Source organism: Gymnoscopelus braueri (genome assembly GCF_963280865.1).
Source record: "Gymnoscopelus braueri genome assembly, chromosome: 3".
Classification (NCBI taxonomy): Eukaryota; Metazoa; Chordata; class Actinopteri; order Myctophiformes; family Myctophidae; genus Gymnoscopelus; species Gymnoscopelus braueri.
Window position 1 is genome coordinate 44,338,141 of NC_137612.1, and position 20,093 is coordinate 44,358,233.

General features: G+C 44.4%; 3 protein-coding genes across 3 annotated transcripts in view; 1 reads left to right on the top strand and 2 right to left on the bottom strand.

Moving 5' to 3' along the window:
• The window catches only part of LOC308079209 (epoxide hydrolase 1-like), a 526,014-nt gene that overhangs the window by 79,462 nt on the left and 426,459 nt on the right, over window positions 1-20,093 (top strand). The gene's annotated exons all lie outside the window — the stretch shown is intronic.
• Window positions 3,482-4,498, bottom strand: LOC308081968 (very-long-chain 3-oxoacyl-CoA reductase-A-like; the record flags this gene model as incomplete). The annotated part of the gene is made up of 1 exon (XM_080423582.1): window positions 3,482-4,498. The coding sequence occupies one exon, from the start codon at window positions 4,496-4,498 to the stop codon at window positions 3,482-3,484; it is 1,017 nt and encodes a 338-aa protein (XP_080279708.1).
• LOC308081969 (very-long-chain 3-oxoacyl-CoA reductase-A-like) lies at window positions 8,799-12,203 on the bottom strand (the record flags this gene model as incomplete). Its single annotated transcript, XM_080423583.1, has 4 exons — window positions 8,799-9,882; window positions 11,481-11,528; window positions 11,848-11,912; window positions 12,054-12,203. 4 exons carry the CDS (start codon window positions 12,201-12,203, stop codon window positions 8,799-8,801), a joined length of 1,347 nt encoding a protein of 448 aa, XP_080279709.1.

The following is a 20,093-nucleotide window of genomic DNA, read 5'->3' on the forward strand; positions in this document are numbered from 1 at the left end:
ACGCAGCTTGCGATTTCCGTGAGATTTCACACGCACATTCCCACTAGGCCGAGGAAGAAATACCACTTGAAAATGTTCAAATCAGCCTCATGGTGGCGCTATAACAGACCGATTTGTGTTTTGACCTATAACTGCACCGATCTGTGTAAAACTTTGTAAGCGCACTCCCTAGAGGTCAAGGAAAAACCTTTGCCCTGCATTTTTTACATCTGCCTTTTATAGCGCCACCAGGAGGCCGACTTATGTAAAACACATTTTTTTATATTACTCCTTCCGATTTTATCGAAATGTCACGCAAATCGGTACACATGATCTCTACAGTCATGTGATCAAGACGGATGTGTTTGATTTTTCATATTCCATCCTGATTGGCTAAGATTGACATCTAAAGTTTGCAGTAGTGCCTTGTTTTGAACAAAATGCCGCAAATCATGAACGCAGCATCCGATTGCGGTCAAACTTTGGACGCACATTCACACTATGTTGAGGAGCAAATGCCACCCTTTTAACATTGGCCTGTTATAGCGCCACCAGCAGGTCTAATTTAGCAAAACAAATTTTTGAACAAAATGCTTCAAATCATGAATGCAGTGTCCGATTGCCGTGCAAGGCCTAAGAAGAAATGGCACCCTTTTCACTTTGGCCTATTATAGCGCCACCAGGAGGCCACAATAACCTACCTGACCTGGCGGAGACCTGTGCTCCGAGGAGCACTTTTTCTAGTTTATAAATAGAATGTATTATTGTTAATATTAAATAATCTATGCACAGTTAGACAACTTGAAATACAGTATTGTGTGTGAGTTTTGCCAAACCGCCGACGCACAAATACACAGAGGGGGCGATACCAAAATAAACACACAAATTGTCACTTACTGAGACAAGCGAACCGCAAATCAAGCATGTTCTGAAGGACACACAAGAGAAAACAGATTGCTATAGTCTCTATAGAGCGTGCCAAAAATCCTGAAGGGGGCGTCAACAAGTGTCTTTTGGTAGCAGCGGACATCTTTGAGGGGTATAAACCAGGTTGACTTAACATTGCCCAAAAGAAACATGTCTGCGCTACTATGCCACGCCCCCCCCCCCCCCCCCCCCCCCCCGTGGTGACGACGCGTTGGCGCGCTCTATAGGCTACAAAGACAAACCAAGGACATCAAATGTCACTTATTAGCGAATGGTTCAGCACCACTGCTGATGGACAGCAACAAGCCATGTGTGCACTGACCCAGCAACATGCCTTTTTTATACAGGGATAAAAGACACACACACGCACGCACACACACACACACACACACACACACACACACACACACACACACACACACACACACACACACACACACACACACACACACACACACACACAAAAATAGCAACAGTTTAGCAATTACATTTAACCACTTAAACCCTCGAGACTTAGTAAACTGGACCTGAGTTCTGTACTTGGACTGCTTTTTCCATCTACTCTACACCAAATCTCTTTGCCAAAAACAGCCGACACGTTGCGTTGTGAGGTTGTAGATCTGCTATTTTTGGCTAATGTTCCCCTCGGAATATGGATTCTGGGGTTCAAGTGGTTAAAGGTATCTGCTCTCTTGAATGTATCTACAGGTATCGAGGTCAGCATGGTGCAGATGATGCAGGAATAGAGGATGACAGTCTTTGTGTGCTTGTATTCCATTGAAATCCCTTTCTTGTCACAACAACTCACTAATCTTGCAGCTGTGTTAGTATATTTCTATACTTCACCCAGCAGATATGTGAGTTTTTTATTCTCAGTCAGTCTTTTTTGGGTGTTTGTAATCTGGGAATCTCTCTGTAATCTCTCCCACACTCCCTCTCCCTCTATCCCTCTCTCTCCCCTCCTCTCTCTCCATCTCTCTGTCTCTGTTCTACTCGACATAGCTGATAGCCCAGAGGAGTACTTCCTGGTTCAGGTTCTGTCAGTTCGCTTCATCTGTGTCTCAGCAGATCCGATGGAAAAGCTGTGAATGTTCAAGCGCTCATGAATACAAACACATCCATGTTCCTGCTCTCTGGGATGGGGTGGTTTGGGATGCAGGGACCAAACTGTCAACTCTCCGAGTTAAAGGGATAGTTTACCCCCAAAATGTTTTTTTTCCTATCGATTACTCACCCCATGGAGACTTGAATTCATGGAGATTTTTTAGTTTTTGTCACATTCCTAAACCAATAATTTGATGGCGGCGGCGGCGGCGGCTCCGGTAGGAGACTCAAAGAGTCAACTTTGAGTCTCCTACCTCAAGGTTTCCACAATTTTTGGGTCGGCCACCTTGACCGACAGGATTATATTTTACCGGCCAAAGAATAAATGAATCGGACATATTATAATTAACGTCACAAGCATGTTTGAAGAGGCTACATGCACCCAACTGATAATTACATCTTACCTTGTTACTTACAATCTGTTCCTGTTTTTAAAGTTAACAAAATAATATTTGATTTGTGCTTCGCCATATGACGGTGTTGTTGCGTTATAGATCAGATCGTTGTAGATCAGCTATTTTCCCAATACCCCCCTCCGCCCCTCGAGGTCGCGACCCACAGGTTGAGAACTACTGTGTTAGAGCTGGGTAATATATCGGCACTATATCGATATTATGTGATATGGTTTTAATTCCTTAAACTGTATTTTTTGCATTAAAAAAATTATTGTAGCAAAAAAAGCAAATCTACAAACCCACAATGTCATGTGGCCTGTTTTGATTTTGGATATATGCTATTTTCACTGTTTAATCTTTGGCAGGGTGGGGGGGGGGGTGGTATAGTTACAACATTGTTACAGTATCTTGTTGAAGTATTTTGTCAAAAAAAAAGAAGGTTTTATCCATATTTCCCAGCCCTATCAAATGTTGATTTGTTGGCAGCAGTTTTTCATTCAGGATTTGAATAGACAAGAACTTGTCTTGTATGTTAACCACTTTTGTGGACTGGTGTCAGAATATGACTGCTGTTTATGTGTTTCTTTTGCCACGGGGTCCCCAGCAAAAGTACTGTAGTTAATTTAGCATAACAATCATTTTAACCACTTTATCCATTTATATGTTGGCAAAAATAACAGATCTACAAGCTCACTGCGAGCTTGTACATCTGCTATTTTTGAAAATATTTTTCAAATGTTATCAAAAATAGCAGATGCACAAAATTATTCAAAATGTTTAAAAAAAAAATATTTAAAACTTTGGATTTTTCTTTTTTACACAGATCTTCTCTTCTGGGGGTCCCTGGCACAAAACATTTTCAGATGGGGGTCCGCAGCCAAATACGTATCAGTTTGCGGGTCCTTGACATGAAAAAAAGATGACTGAAACAGACCGGTCACATGAAGTCTGAGATCCACGATGTCTGGAGATCCACATTGGAGCCATACTGATCTAAAAGGTTACACACAATTGGATCTTTTTTTAAATCAACATTGATGTCGGATAGTGGTTTTGATAGCTAATTGACTAGTCTCTCATTCTGTCTTCAGACCTTCAGCCTCCTGTGCTCTGTCATTTTGTTGAGGTAGCTGGTGCGCTGGAGACGGAGAAACTTGGCTACCAGGTATGAACTCTGGATTAAGAGCGTCTGCTAAACGCATGACGATGCTGCTGGGAATCAGCCAAGTGGACACCCAGCCCATCAAAGCATGAGGGAAGTATCCGTTGGTCTGGCTCTGCAGACCCACAGTGGCCAGCTGGGCCGCTACGTACCGTTTCGGGGTGGGCATGTCCAGGGTGGGCTTCCTGATACCGGTCATCTTAGTGACCACACCGAAAGGAAGAATGCTCTGGATAATTATGCCCCGATCCCTGTACTCCTCGTGCAGACCGCGAGAGAAAAAATCCACAAAGGCTTTTGTAGCAGAGTAGACAGTCAACAGAGGGAATGGGTCCATGGCAGTGGCAGAGGACATGTTGAGAATGATTCCTTTGGACCTCTCTATCATTCTGGGAAGCACTAAGCGTGTCATCTGGCACACTGAGGCCATGTTGACGTTCATCATGTTTGTGATGAAACTGTCCAAATCTGGAATGTTGTGATAGTACGCAGCACATGGGTAGCACACACCAACATTATTGACTAAAACGCCGATCTCCAAGCCAGCCAGCCCAGCTTCAATTTTGAGGTAGATGTCTGTCCTGCCAAAGTCTACAGCTATGGTCTTTGTCTCAACTTTGAACTGTTCTTTCAGTGCCTTGGCCACATAATCCAACTCCTCCTGGGAGAGGCTGATCAGCACAATGGCAAATCCTCGACGCGCCAGCTCCTCTGTGTAGGATTTTCCGATTCCAGCTGTGGCACCAGTTACAACTGCCCATTTTCCCACCTTTGGGGTGAGAAGCTGCCCGTTACCCAAGACCCAAATCCTAAAGCCTGAGATGGATTTGTATATCAGCCATGATCCCAGGGAGGACATGCTGAAAGCTCCGACCCAGAAGAGAGGCTTGTCTACCTTAAGCAGTATGGTCTGAATATTAAGCAATGGCATGGCAAAAAACATAGTGTTGATTGGGTGTGTGGAGAGATGACATTTAAAGGTCTGAGAAAGAATGGGACTATGCACTTAAAAAAAACATTATTTTTTTAAGTGAGCTTCCATCACTGTGATGACCACTGTGATGACCACACCGCCCACTTCACACTGGGTGTGATTTTTTTCTCTCTTCATACCAGTAACCTGAAAGCTGATTGTATGACATTCTGTATAGTAGTGTGTATATCTGTCTGTCTCTTATATTATGTCATCATGATTTGTGTGCATGGGGTTCTCATCTTAAACAAGCCAAGTGCTTAATGAGTCTTCCAGTTTAGTAGACCTTGTATTGTGAATTTGTACTTCCATGTACTGTGATTCTCATGTCTTACTAAATAAAAGTACATCAATCAATCAATCAATCAATCAGACTTAACATTGCCCAAAAGAAACATGTCTGCGCTACTATGCCACCCCCCCCCCCCCCCCCCCCGCATTGGCACGCTCTATAGGCTACAATGGACAAACCAAGGACATTACATGTCACTTATTAATGAATGGTTCAGCACCACTGCTGATGGACAGCAACAGGCCATGTGTGCACTGACCCAGCAACATGCCTTTTTTATACAGGGATAAAAGACACACACACACACACATACACACACACACACACACACACACACACACACACACACACACACACACACACACACACACACACACACACACACACACACACACACACACACAAATAGCAACAGTTTAGCAATTACATTTAACCTCTTAAACCCTCGAGACTTAGTAAACTGGACCTGAGTTCTGTACTTGGACTGTTTTTTCCATCTACTCTACACCAAATCTCTTTGCCAAAAACAGCCGACACGTTGCGTTGTGAGGTTGTAGATCTGCTATTTTTGGCTATTGTTCCCCTCGGAATATGGATTCTGGGGTTCAAGTGGTTAAAGGTATCTGCTCTCTTGAATGTATCTACAGGTATCGAGGTCAGCATGCTGCAGATGATGCAGGAATAGAGGATGACAGTCTTTGTGTGCTTGTATTCCATTGAAATCCCTTTCTTGTCACAACAACTCACTAATATTGCAGCTGTGTTTGCATATTTCTATACTTCACCCAGCAGATATGTGAGTTTTTGGGCGGTGAAACCGCCCCTATATGTGAGGTTTGGAAATTGCACCCCCCCAACCCTGCGCTGTGATTGGCCACCAGTGTACCCCCCTAACCCTGCACCGTGATTGGCCAATCACAGTCTATTCAGGACTGTGATTGGCTAGTGAAACATGACACATGTGCATAGCCCTATAAATAGGACTATGCACTTAAAAAAAACACATTTATGTTTTTTTTAAAGTTAGGGGTGTACAATGGTTAGTCCACAATATTACTTTTCTTTAAGTGAACTTCCATCACTGTGATGACCACTGTGACCACACCGCCCACTTCACACTGGGTGTGATTTTTTATTCTCAGTCAGTCTTTTTTGGGTGTTTGTAATCTGGGAATCTCTCTGTAATCTCTCCCACACTCCCTCTCCCTCTATCCCTCTCTCTCCCCTCCTCTCTCTCCATCTCTCTGTCTCTGTTCTACTCGACATAGCTGATAGCCCAGAGGATTACTTCCTGGTTCAGGTTCTGTCAGTTCGCTTCATCTGTGTCTCAGCAGATCCGATGGAAAAGCTGTGAATGTTCAAGCGCTCATGAATACAAACACATCCATGTTCCTGCTCTCTGGGATGGGGTGGTTTGGGATGCAGGGACCAAACTGTCAACTCTCCGAGTTAAAGGGATAGTTTACCCCCAAAAAGTTTTTTTTCCTATCGATTACTCACCCCATGGAGACTTGAATTCATGGAGATTTTTTAGTTTTTGTCACATTCCTAAACCAATAATTTGATGGCGGCGGCGGCGGCGGCGGCGGTGGCGGCTCCGGTAGGAGACTCAAAGAATCAACTTTGAGTCTCCTACCGGATCAAGGTTTCCACAATTTTTGGGTCGGCCACCTTGACCGACAGGATTATATTTTACCGGCCAAAGAATAAATTAATCGGACATATTATAATTAACGTCACAAGCATGTTTGAAGATAGGCTACATGCACCCAACTGATAATTACACCTTACCTTGTGACTTGCAATCTGTTCCTGTTTTTATAGTTAACAAAATAATATTTGATTTGTGCTTCGCCATATGACGGTGTTGTTGCATTATCAGATCAGCTATTTTACCAATACCCCCCCCTCGAGGTCGCGACCCACAGGTTGAGAACTACTGTGTTAGAGCTGGGTAATATATCGGCACTATATCGATATTATGTGATATGGTTTTAATTCCTTAAACTGTATTTTTTGCATTTTTTGTATTTTTTACAAAAAAAGAATTGTAGCAAAAATAGCAAATCTATAAACCAACAATGTCATGTGGACTGTTTTGATTTTGGATATATGCTATTTTCACTGTTTAATCTTTGGCAGGGGGGGGGGGGGATATATTTACAACATTGTTACAGTATCTTGTTGAAGTATTTTGTCCCAAAAAAAAGAAGGTTTTATCCATATTGCCCAGCCCTATCAAATGTTGATTTGTTGGCAGCAGGTTTTCATTCAGGATTTGAATAGACAAGAACTTGTCTTGTATGTTAACCACTTTTGTGGACTGGTGTCAGAATATGACTGCTGTTTATGTGTTTCTTTTGCCAGGGGGTCCCCAGCAAAAGTAGTTAATTTAGCATAACAATCATTTTAACCACTTTATCCATTTATATGTTGGCAAAAATAACAGATCTACAAGCTCACTGCGAGCTTGTACATCTGCTATTTTTGAAAATATTTTTCAAATGTTATCAAAAATAGCAGATGCACAAAATTATTCAAAATGTTTAAAACATTTTTTATTTAAAACTTTGGATTTTTCTTTTTACACAGATCTTCTCTTCTGGGGGTTCCTGGCACAAAACATTTTCAGATGGGGGTCCGCAGCCAAATACGTATCAGTTTGCGGGTCCTTGACATGAAAACAAGGGAACCAGGAGACCTGGTACTGCCAGACCCCTAGTGGTTGAAAGATCAGAGCACTATGTCACGCTAAGCTTGGCCAATCAAAAAGAGGACAGAAGACAGACCTCTTTTATGCCCATGTATGGACGAAAACGTTTGGAGAGGGGGACAGACAAAGCCTCATGTAGGCCCGACCCCCTGGGTCTGGCAAAAAGATGACTGAAACAGACCGGTCACATGAAGTCTGAGATCCACGATGTCTGGAGATCCACATTGGAGCCATACTGATCCAAAGGTTACACACAATTGGATCTTTTTTTGCCAGACCCAAGGGGTCGGGCTTACATGAGGCTTTGTACCTGTTTCGTCCATACATGGGCTTGGTCACTTTGTCCTCCGGCCAGAGTCCTGCAACGGGCCGGGTACCCGCGGATACCCGACGGGTACCCGCGTTTGACGGATGAAAACGGGTGAAAATGTTACTTTTATAAGATCACGGGTACGGGGACGGGCGGTACTGAACTAATCGCGGGCGGGTATCATTTTATTGTGAAAATCAGAGAGCACTGTTTCCGCCCAAACAACGTAACTTGTATAACTTAACAGCACAACCGCATGGAGCATGCTGGACAGTTATCTTAACTCACAAAAACACATTGAACATCCTGTTAAACCTTCAAATTAAAAGTATCTGATGACATAAACAACGACACATGTTTGCTGCGTAGATGCGCGTTCGCGCGTGGCTTAAGCTCGCTCCTCCGTCTTCACTTGCTTTCTGTACAAACCTGACCACTGAATGTAGCACTGTTGTTGAAGGCTGCTATCTTTTTCAACAGACTTTTCAATAGGATTTACATTTTACACGGGTAAACGGGCGGACAACGGGTCGTTTATTTGACGGGCGGGGCGGGTCTGGTTCGTATTTTGAAATTATCACGGGTGACGGGTCGGTCTACGGATCTGAGTATTGACGGGCGGGGCGGGCGCGGGTTCTCAAAATTGGACCCGTGCAGGACCCAGCCAAAAAAAAATCTGTCCCCCAAAAAAGTCTGTCCCCCTTTCGTCCATACATGGGCATGTTTTGTACCTGTTTTCTCCATACATGGGCAAAAAACTGGTTTTGGTCACTTTGTCCTTAGGCCCCAGCCATAAAAGTCTGTCCCCCTTTCGTCCATACATGGGCATAGACACAGGCTGACACGTCATGTGAAGTCTGAGTCTGGCAGAACCAGGTCTCCTGGTCTTGTTAAATCAACATTGATGTCGGATAGTGGTTTTGATAGCTAATTGACTAGTCTCTCATTCTGTCTTCAGACCTTCAGCCTCCTGTGCTCTGTCATTTTGTTGAGGTAGCTGGTGCGCTGGAGACTGAGAAACTTGGCTACCAGGTATGAACTCTGGATTAAAAGCGTCTGCTAAATGCCTAAACTGAAAACGCATGACGATGCGGCTGGGAATCAGCCAAGTGGACACCCAGCCCATCAAAGCATGAGGGAGGTATCCGTTGGTCTGGCTCTGCAGACCCACGGTGGCCAGCTGAGCCGCTACGTAGCGTTCCGGGGTGGGCATGTCCAGGGTGGGCTTCCTGATACCGGCCATCTTAGTGACCACACCGAAAGGAAGAACGCTCTGGATAATTATGCCCCGATCCCTGTACTCCTCGTGCAGACCGCGAGAGAAAAAATCCACAAAGGCTTTTGTAGCAGAGTAGACAGTCAACAGAGGGAATGGGTCCATGGCAGTGGCAGAGGACATGTTGAGAATGATTCCTTTGGACCTCTCTATCATTCTGGGAAGCACTAAGCGTGTCATCTGGCACACTGAGGCCATGTTGACGTTCATCATGTTTGTGATGAAACTGTCCAAATCTGGAATGTTGTGATAGTACGCAGCACATGGGTAGCACACACCAACATTGTTGACTAAAACACCGATCTCCAAGCCAGCCAGCCCAGCTTCAATTTTGAGGTAGATGTCTGTCCTGCCAAAGTCTACAGCGATGGTCTTTGTCTCAACTTTGAACTGTTCTTTCAGTGCCTTGGCCACATAATCCAACTCTTCCTGGGAGAGACTGATCAGCACGATGGCAAATCCTCGACGCGCCAGCTCCTCTGTGTAGGATTTTCCGATTCCAGCTGTGGCACCAGTTACAACTGCCCATTTTCCCACCTTTGGGGTGAGAAGCTGCCCGTTACCCAAGACCCAAATCCTGAAGCCTGAGATGGATTTATATATCAGCCATGACCCCAGGGAGGACATGCTGAAAGCTCCGACCCAGAAGAGAGGCTTTTCTACCTTAAGCAGTATGGTCTGAATATTAAGCAATGGCATGGCAAAAAGCATAGTGTTGATTGGGGTGTGTGGAGAGATGACATTTAAAGGTCTGAGAAAGAATGAGACTATTACGTCAGTCATCGTCATATTTGGGAAAGTGTGATACTCCATATTTGGGCATATTTAACATAAACAGATGAACAAGACATACATACAGGCATACGGAGATCTGAGGAATTACCAGGGTGATGCCCATTGGGAACGCATGGTTATGCAATACCCATTGTACCTGTTGTCAGATTACCCATTGTACTGTACCCATCGTCAGACGTACCCATTATCATAGTACTTAAAGGCCACTTGAAGGTTTATATATGCCAACTCTTTTCATCACAATGGTGTGGTAATAATTATGATGGTGTGGTGTGCCCATGATAGTCTCCTGAAATGTGTCTGCTGATTGTTGCGTATTGCTTACTTTATGGTTATATCCTGAGGTGAGTATCACCAGGACATGCCGCTTGAATACAGTCCACAAATATGTATGCAACACTGTTATATGTGGGAATGTGTAGCAGCATAAAGTCATGACAAAAATACATGGGGAAACAGAAAAATGGACAATGAAGCTAAACTTAAAATAAATAGGCTACTAAACAAAATAAGAAGGGTTTTAAACAGAGAGAGAGAGAGAGAGAGAGAGAGAGAGAGAGAGAGAGAGAGAGAGAGAGAGAGAGAGAGAGAGAGAGAGAGAGAGCACATAAACAAACTCAAAAGTTACAGGTCAGAGTCAGAGATCTCAACAGTCAATAAATCACAAATTGTGACAGCACCTCTACGAATATGCACCTCCCTATGACTGGAAATCACGCACACACACACACACACACAGACAAAATACAGCATGCAGCTGCTAATAATATGACTGTCAAGTCATTTATTCTTGTTTATACAGGGATACAATATCCAGCAGATCAAAGCAGCACACAGAGCCACTGTGTCAGTCTCCACAGAGGCAGTGTGTTTGTAGTTAAGCCATTACCAACACTACAGCAACACATGCAAAGAATTAACTTACTGTACAGTTAACTTACAGGCTTCCATACTGCTGATGGTGGCTCCCAAAGTGTGGGTCGGGACACATTTGTGGGTCGCGGACCGGACACATTTTTATGGGTTTCCTAAAATGTTTTAATCATTATTTTAAAAGATATATATTTAAAAAAATTAAAAAGACACACACACGCGCACGCACACACGCACGCGCACGCACGCACGCGCGCACGCACACACACGCACGCGCACACACACACACACACACACACACACACACACACACACACACACACACACACACACACACACACACACACACACACAATTCAATTCAGCACCATGGACAGCACTCGTCTAGCCCAATTGCTAATCCTCAACATAATACAATACAAAGTCAAGACAACATTAACAATATAAGATAATTACCATAAAATTACTTCATCAGTCAACTCACCTATTTAAAAAAGAGCTTTGACAGTAATTTATAAGCTAAGTGTCTTCCTCTTAATCAATAGGGAGTGGCATATAATGTCATATAAAATGAGTAATAGTAATTCTCTTACAACATCTCCCAACATGTCATTAAGTTTATATCATAATTTTGGAACCTCAGAGAGAAACCCAATGCTCCAATGTCATAGGTAGGCCTACCTGTGCCAGCACAGATGCTCTGGCTGGTGTTTCCTGGACCTGAACGGACTGTGGGAGATCAGGAATACAGTAAGTCACATCCCACACACCAGCCAGCAGCCACCTTCCATTAATGTTTACGCATTAATCGGGAAACCTGGAAGTCTGTCTCTGCTTTCACTGCTGTGACCTTGCTGCATTCGGCTCCACTCATACAGTATCTGAATAACTTTATGACAGTATGATCTGGCCAATCTGAACCCTGCAGACATGGAGGCAATTTCTCAAGCCATTGCTAATCAAGACACTGTGATTGCTCAACATGAACAGACTTTGACACAGATTATTGCTCGTTTGGAGTCACTTACTGTTAGTGTAAATGGCATACAGGATCACCTCAACACCCAGGCCGCTGCTGCTCCCGCCGCTGCTGCTGCTGCCCCTGAGGCTCTCCTGGCCCGTGAAATGCCAGTCCCCGCACCAGAGTGTTATGCTGGGGACCTAGGAGCTTGTCAAGCTTTTCTAATGCAATGCTTTCTTGTTTTTGAACAGCAACCACAAACCTATGCTTTAGATCGTTCCCGTATATGTTACCTGCTCGGCCTGTTGAAGGGGTCCGCTCTCACCTGGGGCTCTGCTGTTTGGGAGGAACAGTCTCCAGTGTGCCAGTCCTATGCTGCTTTCACCCAGCAGTCGGTTGTATGATATTTCTCGGCCTGAGCGGGAAGCGACGGAGAAATACATCCGGGACTCTGTGGTGGCTGGAATCCTCCGACCCTCTTCATTGGATGCTGTTTTTTTTTTTTTGCCAAAAAAGATGGCTCATTAAGACCTTGCATAGATTACCGTGGTCTGAACAATATCACTGTTAAAAACAAATATCCTCTGCCCTTAATCAGTTGTGCTTTTTCACACCTTGATGGAGCTACCATTTTCACCAAACTAGATTTGCGTAACGCTTACCACCTTGTGCGCATCCGGGAAGGTGATGAATGGAAGATTTTAATACTCCTCTTGGACACTTTGAATATTTGGTAATGCCATTTGGATTGACTAATGCACCTGCTGTTTTTCAGGCCTTGGTTAATGATTACCCCAATAACAAGGTCAAGGTCAAGGTCAAGGTCAAGGTTTTTATTAGTGTCCCAAAAGGGCAAATAGGTTTACAGCCGGAGTAGTGGTTTAAAACATACAGACAAACAGGACAACAACAGACATGAAACACCATAGCATAAAACATAAGTCTGGGCGCATCTAGTGCAGGATATAAGACAAAAGGCTACATTCAGAAATATAAAGTGCCGGCCATAAAGTGCTTGTTTCATCATCGTCATCATCATCATCGTCATCATAGTGCACGAGATAAAGTGCAGAGATAAAACAGAAGGCTATATTCAGAGAATAAAGTGCCGGTCTTAAAGTGCTTGTTTCATCATCATCGTCATCATCATCATCATCATAGTGCAAGAGATAAAGTGCAAGAGATAAAACAAAGGCTACATTCAGAAAAGTAAAGTGCCAGTCATAAAGTGCTTGTTACATCATCATCATCATCATCATCAGTAACATTATCTTTTACCTGTTACTGGCAGCATTGATTGCACGAATTGAAGCAGGAATAAAGGAGTGCTTGTATCTGTTATTTTTGACACCAGGGGCACCCAGACGACGGCCAGATGGCAACATCCTATACTCTGGTTCGAGTGGGTGGGCTCTATCTTGCCGGATGGACCTGGCCTTCATGATCAGTTGTCTGTTATAGAAGGGGTCGAGGCTCTCCAACTGGATGCCAGTAATTTTTTAGGCGGTTTTGACTATACTTCTAAGAGAATTTGTATCCTTAATGGCGAGGTTACCATACCAACAGGTGATAGAGAAGGAGATAACAGAATGTACATAGGCACTGTAAAACAATTTCATCAGGTCTCTATCGACATTAAATCTGGCCAATTTCCTTAGACAGAAAAGGCGTTGCTGGCCCTTCTTACACAGCATGTCAGTGTTTACATCAAATTTCAATTTGCTGTCAATAATCGTGCCAAGATATTTGTAACTGGGTACGATTTCCACTGGCTGGCCACAGATATCAGTGTTCTGGGTGGGATGGGGAAGTCAATACAGAGCTCTTTTGTTTTTGAGATGTTTAATTCAAGGAACGCATCACTACAGCAGGACAAGCGCAAACAGTTTCAACGTTTTCTTGGTTTTGCCAATTTCTATAGATTGTTCATTAGGAATTACAGCACTATTGCAGTCCCACTTACAGCCCTCACGTTCACCTCTATCCCCTTCCATTGGAATTCTGCAGCAGAAGCAGCTTTTGATGATCTTAAGGACCGTTTTGTTTCTGCCCCTGTCCTTATCCATCCAGATCTAGACCTGCAGCTCATTGTGGAAGTGGACACCTTTGACCCTGGGTTGGGGGCGGTTCTGTCTCAACTCTCCCCTACTGGCTTTTCTCTCACGCAAGCTTGATTTTGCAGAAAGAAATTATGATGTCGGCAACAGGGAGCTTTTGGCAGTTAAAGAGGCATTGGAGGAGTGGCGCCATCAGCTGGAAGGTGCTGTCCAGCCCTTTTGTATGGACTGATCATAAGAACTTGTCATACATTCAGTCAGCAAAGCGACTTAAATCATGGCAAGCAAGGTGGGCTTTGTTTTTTGGCAGATAAAATATTTCTCTCACTTATCGTCCAGGTTCCCAGAATGCAAGAGCTGATGCTCTATCTGGTCAATACTCTGTGGAGGAGAGTGGTACCGATCCTGAACCCATTGTGCCACCTACCTGTATAGGCTACTCGCCGCCGTCACCTGGGAGATCGAGTCGAGGGTCCTGCGAGCTCAAACTCAACAGCCTGACTCTGGTAACGGCCCTCAAAATTGTCTGTTCGTCCCTGATGCTGTGCGCTCCCAGGTCCTTGAATGGGGCATTCTATCCATTTGACATGTCATCCAGGCATCAATCGGTCACTGTCCTTCCTTCGTCAGCGGTTCTGGTGGCCATCTATGGTCGATGACACTCAGTCCTTCATCTCTGCCTGTTCTATTTGTGCCCGTAATAAGACCTCCACAAGACCTAGTTCTGGCCTTCTTCGACCCCTGCCGGTTCCGAATGGTCCGTGGTCACATATAGCTGTGGACTTTGTCACTGGCCTGCCACCATCAGGAGGTAAAACAGTTATATTCACCATCATTGATCATTGATCATTGCTCATTGATCATTGATCATTGCTCTGCTTAAAGAGCTGGTGCCATATTTTTGTACTTTTTCTGTTTTTCATGTGTCTATGAGGTTGATAGAACTTCATTAAGCCCACCGGTGGTGTTTTTATGGTGTTTTATGTCTTCTCTGACTATTTGGAGTTTCTTCCTGGAGGCTGAAACCTTGAGGGTCAAACGTGCCAATAGAGAAACAGCGCTTTAGTGACATCACAAAGCCATACCCTTCCCCTCATTATCATAACACAACAGGTGTGGGCATGAGGAGGAGGAGGGACTAGGACAGGTGGGTGGTGCTAAGGTGGTGGAGGAGGTGCTAAGGTGAGAACCAGGTATACTTAATGAACTGGAGGCGTGTCCACATAAAAACACCATTTTAACACTTACTGTACACTTTTTTTTTTTTTGAAAAAAATCCTTACATAATAATAATACCTTATGATCAGGTTTTAGGGTTGAAAAATATCATGGCACCCCATCTTTAAGCTTCCTTCTGCTAGACAGACTGCAGACCTCCTGGTGGACAATGTGTTCCGTTTGCATGGCTTATGTTCTGACATCGTCTCAGACAGAGGTCCCCAGTTCACCTCTCACGTCTGGAAGGCCTTCTGTACTAGTAGAGGCCCTAGGAGGGGTCCACGCGCACCCTCTTATTTTTGGGCGGTGAAACCGCCCCTATAAGTGAGGTTTGGATATTTGTACAATATGCAGGAATGTGCATTGGCCAAAAATGTACAAAAATGTACAAAAATGTACAAAAATTTACAAAAATGTACCCCGCCTAACCCTGCACCGTGATTGGCCAATCACAGTCTATTCAGGACTGTGATTGGCCAGTGTCACATGACACATGTGCATAGCCCTATATAAGAAACCATAACTTGAAAAAAAACATAAATTTGTTTTTTCAAGTTATGGTTTCTTCCATCATAAAGAGTGTTTCAATAAATGTATTTATTTTTTGTACATGATACACCTCTAATATAGGGATTTTGATGATCCCAAGAAAAAAAAAGTGGTCCAAAGTGTGTTTTTTTCCAATGTTTTATTACTAGCCTCGCGTGGCCAGACAATATCACACGACACACTGCGTGGATATTAGTCTGGTCCCTATCAACGATAGATTTTTTTCCAAGGGGCGGTTACAAAAAATGCAAACGGACTCTATTGGTTAGACCTAAACCAATCAGAGCAGTGCTTCCTTGTTCACGAACTAATCAGAGCAGTGCTTCCTTGTACGTCATTGCTCCAAATAAGGTGATAAGCCCGCCCACATTTGGATACTGGGCCCTGGTTGGCTCCACACCACTGCGGAGGGAGAGAAATGGAATCTCTATGGAGGGGGGCCAGACCTAATCTGCCGAGGGCTAAAGTGCGATGCGATTTTGCAAAGGCAGATTCGGCTGGAACCAGGCTATTTTATTACCCTATGAGACCTGCAGGATTGCTGGCTGAAACGCCGGCGAGACTGTCTTTCGGAGACTGTGGCACGCTCAAATTTAGACGTAGCCCAAAGATAGAGATACCATTTGATTGTAGACAACCTCAGGTTTCCAATGGGACCAACCTTGTCATACTACCTTGTCGGTAAGGGGGCTAAATACCTAAGGATTCAAAGTTAGACAACATTTTGGCGAAGGAAAAACGGCCATCACTATTTTCCAAATGGTCCCTTGAGCTGTCACCTCAATATATGTGAATTGAAATGGGTTACATGTATACCTACAAGCCTCCCCTGTACATAAATGCCACATTTATGCCAATCTCATGCAGTTGTGGGCAAGAATCATGCAGTTTATTGCATGCAGTACAAATATGTAATTTCCGCCTATTGTAAAAAGGAGACCACTTTACTGTATCTATAGCTGTATGAGATCACTGTACTGTATCTATAGCTGTATGAGACCACTGTACTTCATCTAGAGACCACTGTACTGTATCTATAGCTATATGAGACCACTGTACTGCATCTAGAGACCACTGTACTGTATCTATAGCTGTATGAGACCACTGTACTGCATCTATAGCTGCATGAGACCACTGCACTGCATCTAGAGACCACGGTACTGTATCTAGACCACTGTATTGCATCTATAGCTGCATGAGACCACTGTACTGTATCTATAGCTGCATGAGACCACTGTACTGTATCTATAGCTGCATGACACCACTGTACTGCATCTCTTGCTATATGAGACCACTGCATCTATAGCTGCATGAGATGTACTGCATCTTGACCACTGTACTGCATCTATAGACCACTCTAGTGCATCTGCAGACCACTGGCGTGATCTGTAGCCCACTCTAGTGCATCTGTAGACCACTCTAGTGCCTCTCTAGAACCACTCTAGTGCCTCTCTAGCCCACTCTAGTGCCTCTCTTGCCCACTCTAGTGCACCTGTAGACCACTCTAGTGCATCTGCAGACCACTGGCGTGATCTGTAGCCCACTCTAGTGCATCTGTAGACCACTCTAGTGCATCTGTAGCCCACTCTAGTGCATCTGTAGACCACTCTAGTGCCTCTCTAGAACCACTCTAGTGCCTCTCTAGCCCACTCTAGTGCCTCTCTTGCCCACTCTAGTGCACCTGTAGACCACTCTAGTGCATCTGCAGACCACTGGCGTGATCTGTAGCCCACTCTAGTGCATCTGTAGACCACTCTAGTGCATCTGTAGCCCACTCTAGTGCATCTGTAGACCACTGTAGTGCATCTGTAGCCCACTGTAGTGCATATGTAGCCCACTGTAGTGCATCTGTAGCCCACTGTAGTGCATCTGTAGCCCACTCTAGTGCATCTGTAGACCACTCTAGTGCATCTGTAGCCCACTGTGGTGCATCTGTAGCCCACTCTAGTGCATCTGTAGCCCACTGTAGTGCATCTGTAGCCCACTGTAGTGCATCTGTAGCCCACTGTAGTGCATCTGTAGCCCACTCTAGTGCATCTGTAGACCACTCTAGTGCATCTGTAGCCCACTGTGGTGCATCTGTAGCCCACTCTAGTGCATCTGTAGACCACTGTAGTGCATCTGTAGCCCACTCTAGTGCATCTGTAGACCACTCTAGTGCATCTTCTGTAGACCACTGTAGTGCATCTGTGCCCCCCCCCCCCCCCCCACTGGTTTTGTGTCCTGGTTTTCTTTTAACCTGTACTCTTTTTTTTTACAGCACTTTGGGTGACCTGGTCATGTTAAATGTGCTTTATAAATACGTTGTGTTGAGTTGAGATGCAGTGTAGTGGTCTATAGATACAGTACAGTGGTCAATGTATGTGGTCTATAGATGGAGTATAGTATGCAGTACAGCGGTTTAGATTCAGTATAGTGGTATATAGATGCAGACAGTGGTCTCATGCAGCTATAGATACAGTACAGTGGTCTCATACAGCTATAGATACAGTACAGTGGTCTCTAGATGCAGTACAGTGGTCTCATACAGCTATAGATACAGTACAGTGGTCTCATACAGCTATAGATACAGTACAGTGGTCTCTAGATGCAGTACAGTGGTCTCATACAGCTATAGATACAGTACAGTGGTCTCTAGATGCAGTACAGTGGTCTCATACAGCTATAGATACAGTACAGGGGTCTCTAGATGCAGTACAGTGGTCTCATACAGCTATAGATACAGTACAGTGGTCTCTAGATGCAGTAAAGTGGTCTCATACAGCTATAGATACAGTACAGTGATCTCATACAGCTATATACAGTAAAGTGGTCTTCTTTTTACAATAGGCGGAAATTACATATTTGTACTGCATGCCAGAAACGGCATTGTTCTTGCCCACACCTGCATGAGATTGGCATAAATGTGGCATTTATGTACAGGGGAGCCTTGTAGGTATACATGTAACCCATTTCAATTCACTTATATCGAGGTGACAGCTCAGGGGACCATTTGGAAAATAGTGATGGCCGTTTTTCCCTTGCCAAAATGTTGTCTAACTTTGAATCATTAGGTATTTAGCCCCCTTATCGACAAGGTAGCATGACAAGGTTTGTCCCATTGGAAACCTGAGGTTGTCTAGAATCAAATGGTATCTCTATCTTTGTGCTACGTCTAAATTTGAGCGTGCCACAGTCTCCGAAAGACATTCTCACCGGCGTTTCAGCCAGCAATCCTGCAGGTCTCATAGGGGTAATAAAACATTGGAGAAAAAAAACACTTTTTTTCTTGGGATCATCAAAATCCCTATATTAGGGGTCCTATGGATGCCAAAAATCAAAACTAGAAAAAAAAAATAAGAGGGTGCGCGTGGAGCAGCCCTGGGTGCTATTGCCAGCCTCTCCTCAGGTTACCACCCTCTCAGACAAATGGTCAGACTGAACGAGCCAATCAGGAAGTTGAGGCTGCTCTACGCTATATGGCGTCTGCAAATCCATCCACCTGAAGTTCTCAATTGCCTTGGGTAGAATATGCACACAATTCTCTGTCCAGTGCCTCCCCTGGTATGTCACCATTCCTCTGTTCTCTTGGATATCAGCCTCCTATGTTTCCAGCTCAAGGGATCGAGGTAGCCGTTCCATCTGTCCAGGCCCTCATGCGACGCTGCCGTAAGACCTGGAAGCGTCCCTGCGCTGCTCTTCTCAACGCTGGGGAGAGGATTCAGAACCAGGCTAATCGCCATCGAACCCCAGCGCCTCAGTACGTGCCTGGTCAGATGGTGTGGCTTTTGGCCACTCAAGGTCAGCCACAAAAAGATGGCTCCTCGTTATGTGGGTCCTTTTGAAGTCGAGTCCATCATTAAACCTTGTGCTGTTCGTCTGAAGCTCCCGGCTTCTCTCCGTGTACATCCTACCTTCCATGTTTCCCAGATCAAACCAATTTCCACCAGCCCACTGGTCCCTCCAACGCCTGCCCCGCCACCACCGAGGTTGTGATTGACGACTACCCGGCTTACACAGTTCGAAGACTGCTGGACGTTCACCGCCGTGGTCGAGGGCTGCAAAGGATTTGAATAGACAAGAACTTGCCTTGTATCTTAACCACTTCAACCTTTTGTGGACTGGTGTCAGAATATGACTGCTGTATACGTTTTTTGCCAGGGGGTCCCCAGCAAAAGTAGTTAATTTAGCATGACATAATTTTAACCACTTTATCCATTTATATGTTGTCAAAAATAACAGATCTACAAGCTCACTGAGAGCTTGTACATCTGCTGCTTTATGAATATATTTTTCAAATGTTATCAAAAATAGCAGATGTAAAAAAATCTACTGCCAGCAGCCAAATACGTATCAATTTGGGGGTCCTTGACATGAAAAGGTTTGACCAACGGATGTTAGATGTTAGATGACTGAAACAGACCGGTCACATGAAGTCCAAGATCGACGATGTCTGGAGATCCACGTTGGAGCCATACTGATCCAAAGATTACACACATTTGGATCTTTTTTTAAATTTTAAATTGTATC